At 43.3% G+C, this 23780-nt stretch overlaps 1 protein-coding gene across 1 annotated transcript in view; it reads right to left on the minus strand.

Moving 5' to 3' along the window:
- The window catches only part of LOC120020189 (ephrin type-A receptor 3-like), a 117251-nt gene that overhangs the window by 41558 nt on the left and 51913 nt on the right, over positions 1-23780 (minus strand). The window contains exons 10-11 of the mRNA XM_038963684.1: positions 1600-1656; positions 522-640 (exon numbers count right to left, since the gene is read on the minus strand). Coding sequence (XP_038819612.1) covers positions 522-640; positions 1600-1656 — 176 coding nt within the window. The remainder of the gene's footprint in view (positions 1-521; positions 641-1599; positions 1657-23780) is intronic.

Consider the following 23780-nt stretch of genomic DNA (forward strand, 5'->3'; position numbering starts at 1 on the left):
CACACCTCCCCACACTCACCTACAACACACACAGACACACACACAGTATAAATAACTACACACCTCTCCACACTCACCTACAACACACACAGACACACACACAGTATAAATAACTACACACCTCCCCACACTCACCTACAACACTCACAGACACACACACAGTATAAATAACTACACACCTCCCCACACTCACCTACAACACACACAGACACACACACAGTATAAATAACTACACACCTCCCCAAACTCACCTACAACACACACAGTATAAATAACTACACACCTCCCCACACTCACCTACAACACACACAGACACACACACACAGTATAAATAACTACACACCTCCCCACACTCACCTACAACACACACACTGTATACAAAGTGTTTGCACAATTGATTAACAATCAGATTTCTCTTGACTGCACCACTGGGGTTCCACAGGCATCAATGTAAGGGCCACTTTTATTTCATTTGCATAGTCATGTTTTTGTATTTTGAACAGCAACCAGGGATCACTCACCCGCTCCGATGACTCTCTCTATGCGGATGCTGGAAGCATCAATCTCTTTGGCAAAGTCTCTGACTGCCTGGTTAGGATCCTCATAAGTGTGTGGATGAATATAGGTCTTACTGCCAGGAAGTTTGACTGGAGAGAGATCGAGAGAGGGGGGAGGGAGGAGAGGAGAGAGGGAAAAGATGGGGGAGAGAAACAGAGAGAGAGAGAGCGAGAGAGGGCGGAGGGAGGAGAGAGGAGAGAGGGGGGAGAGAGGAGAGAGGGGGAGAGAGGAGAGAGGGGGGTGGGAGGAGAGAGGGGGTGGGAGGAGAGAGGTGAAAGAAGAGAGGAGAGAAACAGAGAGACGTCAATAACCTTCCTTGCAGAAAGCAGGCAGTGAACGACAGTGCGCCATAGAAATGAGCTCGACTCCAACGTAATTAAAGTTATGTAAATGGCTCCTGAATCCTTGAGAGTTGAATATCACATATTCAACATTGCTCTCTCAGATGGAACACGTCTCCCGCGTGTTTTGTTATACGTCCTACAGCAACACTAGAGAATGAATGTCAATTCTGCTCACTTATACAAGACATTCACTTTCCGAGAAGCAACCAGACCTACGGACGTGACGGGGAGTGATTCCCAATAAGAATCTCACCTGCTTCTGTATGGTCTCATTGTTTAAGCTGAAAAGCTGAAAAGGGGTTAAGCATATTTCTCCTGTTTTTCCCACGGACAGTGAAAGAGGAGCCTATCATGAATTGCAATCGCCTGAATCACTTTCTGTTTATGTACATGTGAAAATAACCTGGGACATTTCGAAAAGAGTGTCCTTTGTGTGCATGTGTGATGCTTGGCGCAGTAAACACGCCGGGCCATTCACGAAACACAAAAGCGCTTCTTCATAACAAGTCGCAAGATCATAAACAACCCCATTACGGAAGGTTTCAATGGACATGAACATCTATGTCTACTGAATAGTCAAGTGTGTGTGTGTGTGTGTGTGTGTGTGTGTGTGTGTGTGTGTGTGTGTGTGTGTGTGTGTGTGTGTGTGTGTGTGTGTGTGTGTGTGTGTGTGTGTGTGTGTGTACCTCGTCCATGTTGAAAATGCATCTTCTCTTCATCAGGGTCCTGTTTGGCTTTGATGTATCCACAGTGTCTGAGGAACAAACCACACCAACAGGTTAATGACATCAAGGTTAGTGCGTGTGTGTGTGTGTTTGCTCGCATGTGTGTGTGTGTGTGTGTGTGTGTGTGTGAGAGCTTACTTTTATTTCCAGTTTGTGAAACTCCCATGATATATATTGAACAGCCGAGGGCATATTGAAAGTCTAGAAACAGTCTCCTATTTTTCTGCCCCCCCCCCACCTCCCCACCTCCCACTCTCTCTCTGGTCTCTGTATGCAGGAGCCTGGGGGTGTGAAAGCAGTAGTCCTTCACTCTCTTTCTCCTCCCCCCTTCTCTCTCACTCTCCCTTCCTCTGCTTCCCTCTCTGTCCCTTTCTCTGGTGTGCGTAGTAGCCTGAGGGTGTCCGTAAGTGTGTGTCTGTGTGTGTGTGTGCACCCTCCAGTGTTCAGTCATCCCCTTTCAGTAGAGGTGCATATAGGTCCATGCATTACCGTGCAATACACCCCTTCAACTCTTCTGTCAACCTTTCTGCTCATTAACTACCTCTGTCTACACCTCCATGGGCTACCACACACACACACACACACACACACACACACACACTGGATCAATAACAACCACCAATCGATTGATCAGCCCAGCTGTGAGGATGTGTTAAACTAGCTCTGGTTAAAAAGCACCACTGTTTGCGAGAGGTTAAGGAGCAGTTGGAGTGGTTAACGTTAGCTTTCCTCCGCTCCGCTCTGTAAAACTTCAGTAGGAAAACAGCACATTTAACAAGCCAATTAACACAAAACACCATTACATTTAACGCTCGCTTAAATACAGCTTGAAGGTTTTAGCCCAAAACATAAAAGAGTGAAATCCATTTTCACATCGTCAGGTACTAAAACGCCATATAAATGGTTTATTTCCTGTCTCCTCTCCTCCCTTCTCCTTTCCTCTCCTCTCTGATGTTTTCATTTCCTTTCATTTCCTCTCCTCTCTTCCTTCAAACTAACTTTCCCCTTCTCTTCTTCTCCTCTCTCCATTCCCCCTCTCCTATCGCTTCTCATTACAAAGACTTATGAACGGAAGTCATTCTGGAGGAAAAAAAACCTGTCCATCTCTTCAATCCTAATCAGGGGCCCAGTACATCTTAAAGCCATTCTGATTGTAATTGGTTTGGGATCAGTTCCAAGAACTGTGATCAACCACTTTTACATCTAGTCGCCGACTAGATGTAAAGAGATGGAGGGAGTAGAAAGAAAACTGAAGATCTCTGGCCAGCAAAGAGGAATGATGGACAAGTGAGATACAGGGCAAAAGGGGGAGAGGAAGGAGAGGTGAAGGGGATAGTGAGGGCCTTGTTAGCCTCAGTAAATATGACAGTCATTTGGTGCCTAATCTCTATGTTGGTTTTTACACAGCTGAACGGATGGAATAACTCAGCCTACAATGGACCCTCTAGGGAATACTGTCTCTGTCTGGGACTGGAGTGAGGGATGAAGGGGAGGCCTGGGGGAGAGAGGGTTACGGGGAAAAATACACACACACCCCTCTGCCATGTGTTCGGCTGGGGGGTCCCTTAGGTCGAGGTTGGGGGCTGGGGGGTAAAATTAGGACGCGTTAGGGGAGTATGGGAGGGTGTGTGTGTGGGGGGGGGGGGTTGGTGGGTCCCACCTGTTTATCAGCTGGGTACAAGCCAGAGGGGGTACTGTGATCATTACCCCCCAACACACACCGCCACGGAGACACCACACACACACCCCCCCAGCCGCTTGGGGCAAGTGTCTAGAGCATATGGGGAATGGGGAGACTAGGTCACACCTCTGCCCCAACTGCAATGGAAAATTCCCATGAGGGTACAGCCCTCTAACCCTTACCCCCTTACACACACACCCTACCCACCCACCCACCTACACTGCAGTGCACCTGAGGCAAGGCACAAACAACCCAAGCGCAATGATTACATTTCACTGTGTGTGTGTGTGTGTGTGTGTAAATGGGGTTCTCTAAGAGGGGCACACGCATTTCCATAGTAATTACAGTGTGCCTCATTTAGCCTCTCAAGTTAGAAGTGTCATGATTCATTACCGCTGACGGACATCTCTAAAATCACACACACACACACACACACACACACACACACACACACACACACACACACACACACACACACACACACACACACACACACACACACACACACACACACACACACCATTGGTTGGGTCCCAGAGGAATTTTGTGCCCCCCCAGCAACAAAGCATAAAGGTATGTTCACTATAACGCAGTGAACAGAAGGTTTTGTAAAAACTCAAAATACCTGAATAGTCTGGAGATCAACACAAACCCACCCAAGAGCTAGACAGAAGCTTAGGTTGGCTGAATGTCTGTTCAAATGGGTCGGCTTTATGCATCTGTTCTACAGTACCACTTTATATTTATAAGTACTAACACTGCATATCTGTGTATCTTGGTTCCATCTGTCATCCATAGGTAGTGAGGCTCCATTGCTCCAGTACGTTCCCATCCAATTTAACAACCACATACTCCGTTATCTCTCTCTCTCTCTCTCTCCCTCCCAATCTCTCCCTCTCTCTCTCACACACACACACACACCCTTCACTTTCTCTCTCACACACCATTCTCTCTCTCGCTCTCGCTCTCACACACACACACACATACATTGCAGGTGCACACACATATACCTGTACACACACACACACATAATTCACATACACGTACACATGTACACACGTACACACACTCCTCCTCTCCTTCCTCTGTTCCAGTCCACTGAGGACAACAGGCTATTCCTGTCCTCCAAAAGCCACACGCTCTACATTTGCATATCAATTTACTTTTTAATATAATACTCTGTCACTCGAGACCCATTTGTTATTCGGCTTGCGAGGTTCCACCTTCATGGAACTCCATCCATATATTATCCTCCCCATCTCTCTCTCTCTCTCTCTCTTTGTCTCTCTCTCTCTCTCTCGCTCTCTCGCTCTCTCTCTGTAATCCTTCTCTCTCTCGGCCGCCTCTCCACTCATTTTTGTCTTTTCCTCTTTCCCTAACTCTCTCTCTCTCACGCTTAGTCTACTCTTTTATTTCACCCCCTCTACCATCTCTCTCTCCCTCTCTCTCTGTCTTCGTGGGCCCTATCTTCAGATCTGTGTAGTCTGAGTGGAGGGCTGGAAGCGAATAGAGGTTTTGCTGACAGGCAGGATGTGAGGCAGAATACACAACGGGGGTCCTACACTGCATACTAACTAACACGCATTCAGATGAAGAAGGGAGGGAGAGGTAGGGCGAGAGAGAGAGAGAGAGAGACAGAACAAAAGAGAATGAGGGACACCAAGGGTGTGAGAATAAAAGAGTTTAAGACAAAGAGCACACGCGAGAGAAAGGCAGAGAGATGGAGAGGGAGAAGGCGAGCTGGCCACAGTAGCTGCAGGGCCACGGCTATCTACAACAGCATCTTTGACAGTAGCTTTAATGGCTGACTCAGGTGCCCTTGTCTGTGTGATCGACACACTGGGGGAAATCGCGCTCAACGCTACGAGAGCGAGAGAAGCACTCTGAAAGACTGTCTTTAGGAAGGCTGCCAGGAGGAGAGAGGGAGAAAGAGAGAGAGAAGAGAATAGAGAGGAAGAGATCAAACGACAGAAACTTTCACAGGAAGAAATGGCTTGATCTATAGAGCTTTCAAGAGAGGGAAAGTTCTAAAAAGCAGAGTGATTTGTGTAAATATGGATGCTGAAATATCCTTGAAACTAAGAGTGAAGGAAAACACAGAGACACACAGAGATCAATCCACTGTTCAAACACATATCCGGCAGAGACAGCTCAAAGTCAAATAAAGTTGCTATGCGTGTTTTCCCTGTAACCTTGGCTGTATCTTAACTGGCCTTGCGTCCACAGCTAATAAAGGCAGTGTAAACGGGAACTGTATCATTCAATGTGTTTTATATGACAAGCAAGCTTTTATGAGATTAGTCAAAGACCTCAGAGCGTAGAAGGAGAAATTGATATACTCAGGGAGGAAGAAATAGACCTACGGAGGGGGGCCAATACACACATCTGACGTTGTACTTATCCACTTGCCCTCCATTGTAGCCCAGAGTTGTAGATTGTACATGTACTGTATATACAGAGCATTCGTAATTTATTCAGACCCATTGACTTTTTCCACATTTTGTTACATTACAGCCTTATTCTAAAATGGATTAAATGGGTTTTCCCCCTCATCAATCTATACACAAATCCCCATGATGACAAAGCAAAAACAGGTTATTAGAAATTTTTGCTCATGTATTCGGAAAAAAACCCCTGAAATATTACATTTACATAAGTATTCAGACCCTATACTCAGTACTTTGTTGAAGCAATATGGCAGCGATTACAATCTAGAGTCTTAGGTATGACTCTACAAGCTTGGCACACCTGTATTTGGGGAGTTTCTCCCCAAATGGATGGGGAGCGTTGCTGCACAGCTATTTTCAGGTCTCTCCAGAGATGTTCTATCGAGTTCATGTCCGGGCTTTGGCTGGGTCACTCAAGGACATTCAGAGACTTGTCCTGAAGCCACTCCTGCGTTGTCTTGGCTGTGTGCTTAGGGTCGTTGTCCTGTTGGAAGGTGAACCTTTGCCCCAGTCTGAGGTCCTGAGCACTCTGGAGCAGGTTGTCATCAAGGATCTCTCTGTACTTTGTTCCGTTCATCTTTCCCTCGATCCTGACTAGTCTCCCAGTCGCTGTCGCCGAAAAACATCCCCACAGATTCCGGCTGGCCACTCTACCATAAAGGCCTGATTGGTGGAGTGTTGCTGTCCTTCTGGAAGGTTCTCCCATCTCCACAGAGGAACTCTGGAGCTCTGTCAGAGTGACCATTGCGTTCTTGGTCACCTCCCTGACCAAGGCCCTTCTCCGTCGATTGCTCAGTTTGGCTTCTTCCATTTAAGAATGATGGAGGCCCTTCCCTAGATCTGTGCCTCGACACAATCCTGTCTCGGAGCTCTACGAACAATTCCTTCGACCTCATGGCTTGGTTTTGGCTTTGACATGCACTGTCAACTGTGGGATCTTATATAGACAGGTGTGTGCCTTTCCAAATTATGTCCAATCAATTGAATTTACCACAGGTAGACTCCAATCAAGTTGTAGAAACATCTCAAGGATGATCTATGGAAACAGGATGCACCTGAGCTCGATTTTGAGTCACATAGCAAAGGGGCTGAATACTTGTGTTAAAAATATATATACATTTATTTTTTATTTAACTAGGTAGGTCAGTTAAGAACAAATTCTTATTTACAATGACGGCCTACACCGGCCAAACCCGGATGACGCTGGGCCAATTGTGCGCCGCCCAATCATGGCCGGTTGTGATGCAGCATGGATTCGAACCAGGGTGTCTGTAGTGAAGCCTCAAGCACTGAGATGCAGTGTCTTAGACTGCTGCACCACTCGGTATTGCAAAATGTCTAAAACCTGTTTTTGCTTTGTCATTATCGGGTATTGTGTGTAGATTGATGAGGATTTTTTATTTATTTAATCCATTTTATAATGCTGTAATGTAACAAAATGTAGAAAAAGTCAAGGGGTCTGAATACTTTCCGAATGCACTGTGTGTGTGTGTGTGTGTGTGTGTAGTGAGGGTGTGTGTGTGTAGTGAGGGTGTGTGTGTGTGTGTGTGTGTGTGTGTGTGTGTGTGTGTGTGTGTGTGTGTGTGTGTGTGTGTGTGTGTGTGTGGTGAGGGTGTGTGTGTGTGTAGTGTGTGTGTGTGTGTGTGTGTGTAGTGAGGGTGTGTGTGTGTGTGTAGTGTGTGTGTGTGTGTGTGTGTGTAGTGTGTGTGTGTGTGTGTGTGTGTGTAGTGAGGGTGTGTGTGTGTGTGTGTGTGTGTGTGTGTGTGTGTGTGTGTGTGTGTGTGTGTGTGTGTGTGTGTGTGTGTGTGTGTGTGAGAGAGAGCTGACTACACAGAACAAGCCCAGTTCCAGGTGAGCTGATGTGATGAGATGACTATTCACAGAAGACGACAGCCAGACGACTAGTGTAGCCACTTTGCTTCAGTCAAAGTGTGTGTTCTTATCATAGTCTCTCTTCACAGGAGGTGCATGGTGAGCTATGTGCCCTGGTGGTCCAGCCTGTACTCACTACACTAATCTCCCCTGTGGCACAGACAAAGACACTGCCCTTATATTGCCCTGCCTGGGACGCCGCCTATTGCCTTCTATTGCCTCGGCTGCTAATCCCTCTGACAGACACACGCACATAAAGGTACGCCCTCATGCATGCGCACACACACAAATGCAAGTGTATACACACACACTCTCTCACACACACACACACACACACACACACACACACAGTGATCATTAGCATGGATGAGAGAGTGTGTCGAGAGGAGATCAGACAATCTCTAATCACATCGCCTGTGTGACATAATGCTAATAGGATGGACTTGAGAACAGGGTCTCTCTCTCTCTCTCTCTCTCTCTCTCCCTATCCCTTTCTCTCTCGCTCTCTCCATCTCTCTCCACCCCCCCTTCATTCTCTTCTAATCAATGGGAGTGGGTCTTCAGATTAAAGGTAATGTTAATCAGAGAATAACACACACGCACAGACACCCCACTGGGCAAAATGTCAATTCAACGTCAATTCAACGTCAATTTCGTCAAATGACGTGGAAACAACATTGATTCAACCAGTCTGTGCCCAGTAGGACAGCACACCCCCAAAAAACGCATACAGACAGCCACTAAAGTCCCGCTGTGTTTCATCATGACTCACAAAAACAGGTATCCCATTTAATATCAAGCTATTAGATCAAATGTAATTAAGGTGAATTAGAAACATTGATCAAATTCAATCTCACAATTTCATGCCCAAACTAAGCTTCAAAACACCATCTGATAAAGATTGTATTTCTACTCTATAATATTGAATCCATTTGACTGCAGTTTTACAATAATAGAACCCTGAGGTTCAGAGAGCCACAGTAATTCTAATGTCTGAAACAAAGGAAGCGAGTGAGGCAGGAAATAGAGGGTGAGAGAAAAATGCACCTGTCTTTTCCTACCAGCACTGACTTTGAAGATAACTACTTTGTTGAGGGTCAAATATACTTACTACGATTGTGATGTGTAGTTGTCTCACCTAGCTATCTGAAGATGAATACTAAATTACTAAAATGTCAAGCGAGAGAAAATAGAGAGCAAATGGCACCCGGGCCTTATCTTTTACCCCTTCTCCCCCTCTCCCTCCTTTCTTCTCCCTCCTTCCATCTGGCGTCCAGCCAAAAGCTCTTCTGACCGCTTTAGAAAAAGATTTACTCTGCCAGAGGTAATTATTAGGAAGGGGAAATGATTAGCAATAGAGTTATGGAATATAAATCTGTCTGTGTTTCATTAAACGTGTCCGGGAAACATTTCATTTTGCATTAATTCACGAGAGTAAGTGGAGTCCCAGACGAGATGAGATGGGGAGTAAGAGAAAAGAGGAGAGAAGAGAGAGAAAGGAAAGGACGGGTCAGAATGTTTCATATGTCAAACAGCCATGTTAGTGATAGAAAAGGGAGAGAAGAGAGAGAGAGACAGATACAATAAAATGGTTATTTGTCACATGCGCCGAATACGACGGGTGTGGACTTCAGCGTGAAATGCTTACTTACAAGCCCTTCCCAATGATGCAGAGTAAAAAAAAAAAAAAATAGTAACAGAAGAATAATAAAATGCACAAGAATGAAGCTATATACAGATCAATGTACGTGGATACAAGGTATTTGAGGTAGCTACTGTATGTGTTTTCCAAACGCTCCGCTAAAAAAATGCTCCTTGCTCACAGTGTCACACCCTGATCTGTTTCACCTGTCCTCGTTATTGTCTCCACCCCCTCCAGGAGTCGCTTGTTTTCCCCAGTGTATTTATCCCTGTGTTTCCTGTCTCTCTGTGCCAGTTTGTCTTGTATGTTTTCAAGTCAACCAGTGGTTTTTTCCCGTTCTCCTGCTTTTTGCTTTCTCCTTTTTCTAGTCCTCCCGGTTTTGACCCTTGCCTGTTTCTGGACTCTGTACTTGCCTGCCTGACCATTCTGCCTGCCTTGACCACAAGCCTGTCTGCCACTCTGTACCTCCTGGACTCTGATCTGGTTTTGACCTTTTTGCCTGTCCACGACCAATCTTTCCTACCCCTTCGGATTAATAAACATTGTAAGATTCCAACCATCTGCCTCCTGTGTCTGCATTTGGGTCTCACATTTTGCCTTGATGCACAGCAGAAGAAAATGCAGCTCCAAATTCGCTCCATTCATTAAAATCACAGTTTAACCAACACCCATCTATTTTTGTGACTACCTGGACCTACCATTTGGTTTTGAAATATTTGAATGAAGCGTTTTTTAAGAAACACCATGAAAAGGTGACTGTAAGAAGCGCTCATTATTTCAAATAGGCTATATGTCATTTTAAACAGCATATAAACACTCTAAATAGGTCAGGAGCCAGACATGGAGCCTAAGAAGGAACTAAAATTAATTATTTAGGCTATATTATTCAACTATTATTTCAATTATTTCAAGGCTATAGTCTACAAAGAAATAAGTTGTGAATAATTTGCGAGTGCGACACACTAGGCTGGCAGGAACATAAAGCGCTCAGCACTTAACAACATTTAGTTGTATTATATCATTATAGTCTATAAATTGCGCATATAGGCTGTGACTTACTTAGAATTAAATAAAAATGGATTATTAGGCTCAGTGCCCTTGAATTCAGTTTTAGAATCACGAGTTTGGCCATGAAATGGAGCCTGGAGAGCAGGCCAGCAGCGGAGAAAACCCTCTCCACGCTTGCAGAGCCACTGGGGATCCTAAACACCATTCGGGCCGCTCTCGCCAGGCTGGGCAGGGATGCAAAGTTGTTTGAAAAAAATGTCTATAGGTAGACCTAAAAGTTTGAAAGCGGTAATATGCCAGCAGGCCTATTGGGCCAAAATCAATGATAGCCTACTGTATAGATAATAGAACGAAAGTGAACAAAATGTTTAAGATATCAATTTTTTTTGGTTTATAGATACTTTGCTACAATGACACAGTATGCTAGCTACCCACATTGTTCCTTTCTGTTAGCATGTGCACATAGTGCAACATCATGCTTTTGTGTCTTTTCACATTCCACAATGATTCTTCAGTTGTGGACACCACATCACCGCACTCCCTCTCTTGCTCTTGGTCCTCCTCATCTTTGTAAGTCACCTGTATTTTGCACATGTGCATCTCATCAGTTTCTTTATGAAAATATTTAGCGAACTCAATGACAGTAGCTAAAGCAAGGGGCTATAGCAGCACACAAGTAGCTGGGCGCTAACTGGAGCAGTACTGGAGCGATATTGGAGCGGGCGAAAAGGCCGATGCTCCAGCCTTTGGGGAACTCGATTGGTGCTCCAGTGAATTTGGGGACCAACAGCCCATATCAGTATATGGACCTATCATCACATCATGGTCCCTTTTTTTATTGTGACAGGTAGACCTACATGTGCTGCAGCATAGCCTATGCTACAATAATATTAAGACTGAATCCGCATCGAATTTACACATCTCCACCTGGCTTTCAGGGGTTTCTGTTTTTATTGCAGCTGTGGAGTTTTAAAACACTCCTATATCGTTGCTTGAAATCAGTGTACAAGCCCTCCCTCACAGTCTTTCTCTCTCTGCATCAATTCCATTCAAACTGCATCCAAAATAGATTATCCTGTTCAATACTGATAGCCGATATAGGCCTAATACAGTCCATTCGGAAAGTATTCAGAGAAATTTTAAGCATGTCGGATAAACACACACACACACACACACACACACACACACACACACACACACACACACACACACACACACACACACACACACACACACACACACACACACACACACATACACACACACACATAAACAACCACACACACACACTTTCCTCTCATCCCTATAGGCTATTGCCAGTCCTTCTAGAACATCTGGCCAAGGTATCATTATGATAGTTTTTAAACCTGCGGAGACTAGCTGATATTCACTTGTTTGTGAGCTAGTTAGTTTGTAGGGTTTTAGCACACAAAGCAGTATCTAATAGCCCAAAGCTTACCCATAACTATTCAAAGAGCTGTAAGCTGCCAGCTACAATACATAAACACACATGCATGCGCACACATGCAAGCACACACACACACACACACACACACACACACACACACACACACACACACACACACACACACACACACACACACACACACACACACACACACACACACACACACACACACACACACACACACACACAAAGACAGGCACAGACATTCAGCAGCTGCCTCATTAGAAGTGGGCTTTTGAATGGCCACTCCAAAACAGACTCTCCTGGCTCACAATCATCATTAGTGCCATTACATAGAAAACAGCCTGGCGCTAACCTCTCTGCCACAGGGCTGTGTGTGTGTGTGTGTGTGTGTGTGTGTGTGTGTGTGTGTGTGTGTGTGTGTGTGTGTGTGTGTGTGTGTGTGTGTGTGTGTGTGTGTGTGTGTGTGTGTGTGTGTGTGTGTGTGTGTGTGTGTGTGTGTGTGTGTGTGTGTCAATAACATCTCTGCAAAACCACAGTTTCTCCAGCCAACAAACAAGACCAGAGGCTTCTGGCATAGAGAACCACTATGAGCCAGGAAACTGCCTGTGCAAGAAACACAATGGCTACCATTCAACTCCCAACAGACAGGGCTTGGCATATTTTGGCAGAGAGGACCAGGAAACTGCCTGTGTGGGAGAAGATTCTGGCACAAAATGGCTCCTGGGGCGTGCATCTCCCAGGTGGGTGGTGGATGACCTGAGCTGAAACAATAGTAAATCTCCGTAAAATGAGAAGCCTTTAATCTATGCTTCTCTACTTCCCCTACCTCCCCGCTCTCTTTCCTCTCCTTTACTTTCATCTCTCTCTCTCTTTGTCTACCTTCTGTTCTAGTTTCCTTCTCTACTTCCCCTACCTCCCCGCTCTCTCTTTCCTCTCCTTGCATCTCTCTCTCTCTCTTTGTTTACCTTCTGTTCTAGTTTCCTTCTCTACTTCCCCTACCTCCCCGCTCTCTCTTTCCTCTCCTTTACTTTCATCTCTCTCTCTTTGTTTACCTTCTGGTCTAGTTTCCTTCTCTACTTCCCCTACCTCCCCGCTCTCTCTTTCCTCTCATCTCTCTCTCTTTGTTTACCTTCTGTTCTAGTTTCCTTCTCTACTTCCTACACAGGCTCTCTCTCTCCTTAAGTGACAGTGTTCAGATCTGCATGCATTTTCCTTTCTCTCCTGGTTGCTTCCTTTCTGTCATTAACTTTGAAGAATAACCTAAGGCCTTGTAACAGATGCTGATGTCTTAAAAGAGCCCCCTCAAACACACACACACACACACACACACACACATACACACACCCCTCTACCAGATGCTATTGTGTAGAGAACTCCTGCCCTGACAGAGACACCTCTCCTCCTCTATTAGCTTCCTTCTAAATCTGTCCATTACTAAGACATCTTACTCTCCTCACATAGCAGGTCAATACCTCTCCCTCTCCATCCTTTTGTGAGAGACATGAAAAGAAAGTGAGAGAGCTGAAAACCATCTAAAAAGGCAAAATATTTCATGTCTTTCACTCTGTCCGTCCTTTCTAGTTAAAGAGAGAAGGAGCGAGAAAGAAAGAGTGGGCTGAATAGGCTTTCAGATGGATAACGTTCCCGTCACCTCCAGACATCTAAAACACGACAGAGACTAAGACTTCCTGTTCCCTTTCTGACAGTTGAGTCATTCAGGGTGCTATCGGCCAATCAGGTTAGTGCATATTGAATGCATAGCTAGAGGCAGTTAGAATGATGAGACTGGTTGATTTGAGTTAATGTACAACTCCTTCTGGCACACCTGTCTGATTTCATCTTGAGAAGAATCACCTTGAGAAGAATCACCTTGAGAAGAATCACCTTGAGAAGAGTCTCTCATGGCTCCTGCAGTGGATCAAACTTCTCTGAGACTTTAAAACAATGTTTTATGGTCTAAAAACCACAAGACTTTGAAACAGATGGCCTAGCCCTAAAACAACTTCTCGCCACTCCTCGACAACTTCTACATTAAAAACACAAACAAACAACAATCAAACTCGACGGGGATCTGGCATCCGACCAATGCCTGGGGTGTTGTTTGGTGAGCTCCTTACATCTCTCTGAGGGAAAGAGGCATGGCGGCAAGAGAGAATCATTAGTAGAGAACGGGGAGGCACACGCACACACACACACACACACACACACACACACACACACACACACACACACACACACACACACACACACACACACACACACACACACACACACACACACACACACACACACACAATACACACACACAATACAGACACACAATACAGACACACAATACAGGCATGCACGAGTACAGAACGACGACACGTAACAACTTCTCTAACAAATTCTGAGGGAACTAAAAAAGCTAATGGGGGAACGGTTTGACGAGTACACACCATCTGCTGATTCCATCGCATGCCAGTCAGTCGCATTGTTCCCACCTGTCAGCCTGCCAACTAGCCCGCGGACGAAGCCCTCGCAGTAAAACTCTACACACACACACACACGCACCATACACAGAAGGCAATAACTACACCTAACTATGTCATTCTCGCTGGCACCAAAAGTAGAAAAAGTGTTGATAGGGGACAGAATGCGGTCGGACCATCAAATAATTCGCAAACACATTACAGAATGTCCACGTGGGCGAAGATATTGGAATGAAATCAAAACCTACTGGATTACAACTTGTTTTTAACCAAGACAGAAGAATGTATTACTGACGTTTTCCTACTTAACATAGGTACAGCAGATCGCCTTATTGTAAGGGCACTTTCAAAAGAGTTCACATTAACAAAGGAAAAAGAGAACTAATAGTACAGATAGCACTACAAGTTGTGCCATAGAGGCACAGAATAAGTTAGGAAAAACAAAAAGAAATGGAGAATCTTATTCAAGAAAGATCAGGTGTAATATAAAATGAAAATAAAGTGAATTGGATTGAATATGGGGAAAAACAGACCAAATTATTAGACCAAACATCTTCAAAAAATAATTGACAAAAACATGTTACGAATGACAGTCATCCATGATTCACCAAACAATATTTTGAACGAGGAATAAAAATACTTTAAACACGTTTTCCATTTCAGTCTCCTTCATCTCCACTAACTGATTCAGAGGGGTTGGGTTAAATGCAGAACACACATTTCAGTTGGATACATTCAGTTGGACAACTGACTAGGTGTCCCCCTTTCCCTTTACCTTACTGAAGTTAATTGTACGCTTAATTTTTTAAATAAAAAATGCTAAATTAACCACTGTACATGTATAGGCCAAATTACAGAGGACAAACTTTTTGATGCATTTAAAGCCTTTAAGTCCAGAAACAGTTAAGGTATATCTAATCTTTTTTTATAAACTCAGTCCGTGGTAAATATAAGGATACAGCCCACCTAGAAAACTGGAGGCCCCTTACGCTACAGTGATGTGGTGCAAAAATGTTGAGCAAAATGCAGAACGCATAGAATTAAAAAGGTACTGTCAGATATTATTCATCCTGATCCATCAGCTTTTTTTATATATTTTTTTTACATAAATTGGAGGTAATATCAGAAAGTACTGGAAACAATAGAACACTATGACAAATTTGGGAAACTGGGCCAGGTATTCATAGCTGATTTTGAAAAGGTCCTTGATAAAGAACGACTAGAATTTGTATATAAATGCCTGGACTATTTCCATTTTGGAGAATCTCTTATACAATGGGTTAAAGTTATGTATAGTAACCCTAGGTGTAAAAGAGTAAATAATGGCTACTCCTCAGAAAGCACACTATACAGTTGAAGTCAGAAGTTTACATACACTTAGGTTGGAGTCATTAAAACTTGTTTTTCAACCACTCCACAAATGTCTTGTTAACAAACTATAGTTTTGGCAATTCGGTTAGGACATCTACTTTGTGCATGACACAAGTAATTTTTCCAACAATTGTTTACAGATTGATTATTTCACTTTTTCACAATTATTTCACTGTATCACAATTCCAGTGGGTCAGAAGTGTACATACACTAAGTTGACTGTGCCTTAAACAGCTTGGAAAATTCCAGAAAATGACATCATGGCTTTAGAAGCTTCTGATAGGCTAATTGACATAATTTGAGTCAATCGGAGGTGTACCTGTGGATGTATTTCAAGGCTTACCTTCAAACACAGTGCCTCTTTGCTTGACATCATGGGAAAAACAAAAGAAATCAGCCAAGACCTCATGAAAACAATTGTAGACCTCCACAAGTCTGGTTCATCCTTGGGAGCAATTTCTAAACGCCTGAAGGTACCACGTTCATCTGTACAAACAAGAGTACGCAAGTATAAACACCATGGGACCACGCAGAAGTCATACCGCTCAGGAAGGAGACGCGTTCTGTCTCTTAGAGATGAACGTACTTTGGTGCGAAAAGTGCAAATCAATCCCAGAACAACAGCAAAGGACCTTGTGAAGATGCTGGAGGAAACTGATACAAAAGTATCTATATCCACAGTAAAACAAGTCCTATATCGACATAACCTGAAAGGCCACTCAGCAAGGAAGAAGCCACTGCTCCAAAACCGCCATAGAAAAGCCAGACAATGGTTTGCAACTGCACATGGGGACAAAGATCGTACTTTTTGGAGAAATGTCCTCTGGTCTGATGAAACAAAAATAGAACTGTTTGGTCATAATGACCATCGTTATGTTTGGAGGAAAAAGGGGGAGGCTTGCAAGCCAAAGAACACCATCCCAACCTTGAAGCACGGGGGTGGCAGCATCATGTTGTGGGGTGCTTTGCTGCAGGAGGGACTGGTGCACTTCACAAAATAGATGGCATCATGAGGCAGGGAAATTATGTGGATCTATTGAAGCAACATCTCAAGACATCAGCCAGGAAGTTAAAGCTTGGTCGCAAATGGGTCTTCCAAATGGACAATGACCCGAAGCATACTTCCAAAGTTGTGGAAAAATGGCTTAAGGACAACAAAGTCAAGGTATTGGAGTGGCCATCACAAAGCCCTGACCTCAATCTTATAGAAAATTTGTGGGCAGAACTGAAAAAGCGTGTGCGAGCAAGGAGAACTACAAACCTGACTCAGTTACACCTGCTCTGTCAGGAGGAATGGGCCAAAATTCACCCAACTTATTGTGGGAAGCTTGTGGAAGGCTGCCTGAAAAGTTTGACCCAAGTTAAACAATTTAAAGGCAACGCTACCAAATACTAATTGAGCGTATGTAAACTTCCGACTTCAACTGTATAAAGAAATGATACAAATAACAACACACGAGCTCGGCACACACACACGTCTCACAGCAATAACTGCACACATACACACACACTCAGCAATAACAGTGGTGTTTTGTCTGTGCAGGGCTGTGTCTGAGGGGGTTTGGGTGTTTTTCATGTTTCCTCCCTGCAGGAACAATGGACAGACGCCACTCTATTTAACAGGAACAGAAAAGAACAGAACACACCACAAATCACCGCTTTTACTAGCCATATTACCACGGTATCACCCGCTCCCCTGCCAACATAGACCGAGGGGGTGTAGGGCTTATGGTGTGTGTGTGTGCGTGTGTGTGTACAGTGTTTTCCATAAGCGCCCGGCTTATTGGCCTAAACAGCCGATAACAGACTCATTGTCAGCCGGCTACTTTTTCCACTTCATAAATTAACTAGGCTTCTTGTCATTTAAGTTTCAATTCGCTAGTCAGAAAAGTCTGTATAAGCATCTTCTGAATATGCATCTTAGTGATCTATTGATAGGACAGGCGCCTGTCAGTCACAAAGCAAGTGATGCTGGTTTGTCAGTCTGCTGTCTGTCCCGCCTCTTGGTACCGCTGTTATTTTTGCGTTGTGGTTTCCTGCAGTCAAATGTATCTTCATTGAGGGAGAGAGAGCATGAGTCTCCTGTGAGTGAATTTACAGGTCCCATGTAATGTACATTACCAGTCAAAAGTTTGGACACACCTACTCATTCAAGGGTTTTTCTTTATTTTTACTATTTTCAACATTGTAGAATAATAGTGAAGACATAAAAACTATGAAATAACACATTTGCAATCATATAGTAACCAAAAAAGTGTTAAACAAATCAAAATATATTTTAGATTCTTCAAAATAGCCATCCTTTGCCTTGATGACAGCTTTGCACACTCTTGCACACGCCAGGCATATATATATATATACAGTATATACATAAATATGTTTATACAGTTGAAGTCGGAAGTTTACATACACTTAGGTTGGAGTCATTAAAACTCGCTTTTCAACCACTCCACAAATTTCTTGTTAACAAACTATAGTTCTAGCAAGTCGGTTAGGACATCTACTTTGTGCATGACACAAGTAATTTTTTCAACAATTGTTTACAGACAGATTATTTCACTCATAATTCACTGTATCACAATTCCAGTAGGTCAGAAGTTTACATACACTAAGTTGACTGTGCCTTTAAACAGCTTGGATTATTCCAGAAAATTATGTCATGGCTTCAGAAGCTTCTTATGGGCTAATTGACATAATTTGAGTCAATTGGAGGTGTACCTGTGGATGTATTTCAAGGCCTAACTTCAAACTCAGTGCATCTTTGCTTGACATCATGGGAAAATCAAAAGAAATCAGCCAAGACCTCAGAAAAAAATTGTAGACCTCCACAAGTCTGGTTCATCCTTGGGAGAAATTTCCAAATGCCTGAAGGTACCACTTTCATCTGTACAAACAATAGTACACAAGTATTAACACCATGGGACCACGCAGCCGTCATACCGCTCAGGAAGGAGACGCGTTCTGTCTCTTAGAGATGAACGTACTTTGGTGCGAAAAGTGCAAATCAATCCCAGAACAACAGCAAAGGACCTTGTGAAGATGCTGGAGGAAACAGTTACGAAAGTATCTATATCCACAGTAAAACGAGTCCTATACTGACATAACCTGAAAGGCCGCTCATGTAACATTCTATTGGTTGCAAGAATTTTGTATAATAATCAAAATGGGAAAATTCTAAGTTTTTATTCCGGCGTCGTTTTGTGTATGAGTTCATAAACCATGTGCCATGGAATCGGTACATCGAAAATCTCTTCCCAGCTATTTTGCAATATATATAGCACAGCTGTCAATTTTTTGGTCCTTAAATGAAACTGGTATACTTTTTTTAAAGTAAAAATGTTCTTTAACCAACTTTGGTCTTTAATGCAGGGCCGACAGACAAGTTCCTTACTCCTTACTCTTCCATTTTTGCGGTAATGTTGCAATCAGTTGGTTGTAATTTTGGGTCGAGCAGACATTTCCATATATTTTTGTTAGCTGCATGTGTGACAACTCCACCAGTCCTATTTATATAATTTAAAAAGATTATACCTTACAAAATATATATAATAATAATGTTTTTTTTTTAATCAATTAGTATATTTGAGGTTAACCATAATATTTGTTATATTATTTGTTCTGTCTTTTCTGTCTTTTGTTAGGGTTTGTTCCTTGCGTCCTTCTTTGTCAATCATTGGTTCATTAGTGACACTAGCATTCTGACAATATCTTTAATTATTCAAAAACCTTTATTAATGCAATTGCAGACAGAAGTTGACAAACAGGAACATAGCACGCATGTTTCTGAGTAAGTTCTGCATCAAACAAAAGGTCTCAAGTTGTTTTATTAAACAAAAGTCCCGCCTTAGTGATGTCACTGACTATGTCATTACCTTTTTACTCCTGAGACCAAAACCCTATATAAACAATGGCTTTTAGTGTTATCTTAAACTTAGCAGTAAACGTCCACTCCCCAAAGCTGATTTATTGCGGAATGTCTAACTAGTCTCTTATCTCCCACACTCCCCTGCAGAGTTCTGTTTCAGTCACACATTATATGAGAGAGAGAGAGAGAGAGAGAGAGAGAGAGAGAGAGAGAGAGAGAGAGAGAGAGAGAGAGAGCGAGAGAGAGAGAGAGAGAACTGTGGAACAATTCTAAAACTATATACTGAATAAATATATTGTTCATCTATAGTCTAGGACCCTATAAATGTAAGGACTTCTATTAATATAACATAAGCATAATCAATTATTCTAATACATCAAACATCTGTACAGCCCCAAATCATGACCCCTAGGTGAATCCTGACACTTTCTATCGCTTGTTTTAAAAATAAAACTATTTTGGATATGATTTCCTTTTCAAATAACTGAAAGTGAGAGGTTGTAATCTGAAAAAGGACATTCTTGAACAAGGGGTGAGTCATTTTTACTAATCTGCTAGAGAACCAGTTCAGATGTAAGTATAACTTTGTATGACTGAGGCCTTTAATGAGACTGAAGCCTTTAATGCTTTAATATTTAATCATTTCTGCCCTCCGAATTCATATTCATTATATAAATAGGCCAGTTTAATTTTGTCTGGCTTACAAATAAAATTGTTTTACTTACCTCAAGTGTCCACAGCAGCAGAGAAAATACAATTCATAGTTTGAAGAACAAACATCACTGTGCCAATTCATATCTTGCAGTAAAACTATAAATATGACTTTTATCTAAAGAGAAGACAGGTTTAATGTTAAAAAAGGTTATATTACGTAGAATATTGTCCTGATCACATAGGCCTACACAACTGAATTTGTTACATTTTTCAGTCATTTTAATGTATTTTTACCCCCTTTTCCTCCCCAATATTGTGATTACAATCTTGTCTCATTGCTGCAACCCCCCCGGCGAAAGTCAAGCCACGCGTCCTCCGAAACGCTTCTTAACACCCGCTCGCTTAACCCGCAAGGCAGCTGCGCCAATGTGTCAGAGGAAACACCCAACACAAGGAGTCGCTGGAGCGCGATGAGCCAAGTTGTGTGCCGCCTTAAGGGACCCCCAGTCACATCCGGTTGTGACATGGGGACCCCCGGACACGTCCGGTAGTGACGCCTCAACACTGCGATGCAGTGCCTTAGACCGCTGCGCCACTCGGGAGTTTAATGTCTTTCTACTCAATACCACTTACTTGACCAAACCGGGAGGTAAAGTCGTTAAAGTATTTAATTATTTAGCTGTGAATCAAGGCATTAGAACGTACCAAAGGCCACCAAAATAGAGCTCGTTCTGCCATTCCCCCCCCCCTCGTTCTGTTACTTGCTATTGGCAATGCTGAAAGAATGGTTGAAGCTGGTTTTCTATACAAAGATGTGTACGAATCCTTTATATTCCACTATTATGACTGCTGCATACGGCAATCTGATTCATCTGTCTTCAAAAGGTGCTCCAGTCGGTACATTCTCATTCAACTTAACCACCCAGAGCTCTCTCTTTCTCTCCCTGTCTCTCCCTGCCTCTCATCCTCCACCTTCTCTCAGATGCTAAGATGAACGAGTGTAGCTTCGTTTAGCTGCAATGAAGGCTATAGAGGAAATCCTGAAAAGTGAATACAAAATAAATTGAAAGGAGAGAGAGAGTTAAGAGAAAAGCATAGGCGATTGAGAGGTGATGTTGAATAGACACTGGGGTAGGGAGAGGAGCAGATATTGATATGGGGAGAGAGAAGATGGTAGAGAAAAATGAGATTAAGAGAAAGAGAGACAGAAGAAAAGAAGTCGAGAGAAAAAGAGAGACACGTGTACGCTATAGTGATTGGTTATCACTCAGATTCTGTCTGATTCTTCAGAAACCCTCCCTCCTTCCCTCTCCGCTCTCTCCTTTCTGTTTTCTCTGCGGTGCTCTGTTCATCTATGGTCCTCATTTCCCTCCTTGTCTCTCAAGTGCTGTCTTTGATCTCCTGCGATCCTGCAATCTGAAGTCAAGCACACACACACACACACACACACACACACACACACACACACACACACACACACACACACACACACACACACACACACACACACACACACACACACACACACACACACACACACAGATGGCACTGCAGAGATGGATAGCTGCCGTCTAATGGCCTCCTGACCAATTCTGCTATTGTGTGTGTTTTTATTTACGCTGATCTCAACTTTTTTTGTGCATAATACTTCCGCCATCATTTCCTATGTCCCGAAAACAGCTTCTGGACATTAGAACAGCGATCACTAACCTTGCTTTGAATGAAGATTTCTACTTCAACGAGTCAGATGGATGTACTGTGGATATACTGCTCATCCTGGACCAGGTCCTACACCCGGGTCACTGGAAAGAGGGAGATACAGCTCCCAGACGAGTCCAAATCGACCAATAGAACTAAACTGCCTCTACCCTCTGTTCTATTGGCGAATAAAATCACTGGAGAACAAACTGGACAAGCTCCGTTTGAAACTATCCTATCAACGGGACCTGAAGAACTGTAATACCCTATATTTCTCAGAGTCCTGGCCGAATAAGGACATGGATAATATACATCTAGCTATTTTTTCTATGCATCGTCAAGACCGAATGACAGCTTCAGGTAAGGTTAAGGGGAAAGGTGTGTGTCTCTTTGTTAACAACAGCTGGTGTGCAATCTCTAATGTTAAGGAATTCTCAAGGTTTTGCTCACCTGAGTTAGAATACCTCACAATAAACTGCAGGCCATACTACAGTATCTACCAAGAGAGTATTCATCTATATTTTTCGTAGCTGTTTATTTACCACCACAAACCGATGCTGGCACTAAGACCGCACTCAAAGAGCTGTATAGGGCCATAAGCAAACAAGAAAATGCACATCCAGAGGCGGCGCTCCTAGTGGCCAGTGATTTTAATGCAGGGAAACTGAAATCTGTTTTACCTCATTTCTACCAGCAGGTCACCTGTGCAACTAGAGGTGAAACAACTCTAGATCACTTTTACTCCACACACAGAGACTCGTACAAAGCTTAACTCTATTCTCCTGATTACTGCTTACAAGCAAAAACTCAAACAGGAAGTACCAGTGACGCGCTCAATACGGAAGTGGTCCGGTGCAGCAAATGCTAAGCTACAGGACTGTTTCGCTAGCACAGACTGGAATATGTTCTGGGATTCATCCGGTAACATTGAGGAGTTTGCAACATCAATCACCAGCTCCATTTAAAGTGCATCGATGACGTCGTCCCCACAGTGACCGTACGTACATATCCCAACCAGAAGCCATAGATTACAGGCAACATCCGCACTGAAGTAAAGGCTAGAGCTACCGCTTTCAAGGAGTGGGACACCAATCTGGACGATTATAAGAAATCTCACTATGACCCCCTACAATCAAAATATCAATACGGCAGGTCTTGCAAACTACCGGGGAAACCCAGCCGCGAATGGCCCAGCGCCGCAAGCCTACCAGACAAGTAAATTCCTTCTATACTCGCTTCGAGGCAAGCAACACTGAACCATGCATGAGAGCACCGGCTGTTCCGGATGACTGTGTGATCTTGCTCTCCATAGCTGATGTGAGTAAGACCTTTGGTATTTGGTATTTTATTAGGATCCCCATTAACTGTTGCAAAAGCAGCAGCTTCTCTTCCTGGGGTCCACACAACATAATACAGAACATTAATAGACAAGAACAGCTCAAGGACAGAACTACATAAAAAAAAATTGAAGGCACATGTAGCCTACATATCAATACATACACACAAACTATCTAGGCAAATAGGGGAGAGGCGTTGTGCCGTGAAGTGTTGCTTTATCTGTTTTTTGAAACCAGGTTTGCTGTTTATTTAAGCAATATAAGATGGAATGTAGTTCCATGCAATAACAGCTCTATATAATACTGTACACTTTCTGGTGGCATATCTGGTGGGGTAAGTGTGTGTGTCAGAGCTGTGTGTAAGTTGACAATGCAACAATTTGGGATTTTAAACACATTAATGTTTCTTATAAAAAAGAAGAAGTGATGCAGTCAGTCTCTCCTCAACTCTTAGCCAAGAGAGACTGGCATGCATAGTATTTATATCAGCCCTCTGATTACAATGAAGAGCAAGACGTGCAGCTCTGTTCTGGGCCAGCTGCAGCTTAACTAGTTATTTCCTTGCAGCACTCGACCACAAGACTGGACAATAATCAAGATAAGACTAGAGCCTGCAAAACTTGCTTTTTGGAGTGTGGTGTCAAAAAACAAAAAACAGGTTAACATTCACAAGGA

The sequence above is a fragment of the Salvelinus namaycush genome, chromosome 25, assembly GCF_016432855.1.
Source record: "Salvelinus namaycush isolate Seneca chromosome 25, SaNama_1.0, whole genome shotgun sequence".
Taxonomy (NCBI): Eukaryota; Metazoa; Chordata; class Actinopteri; order Salmoniformes; family Salmonidae; genus Salvelinus; species Salvelinus namaycush.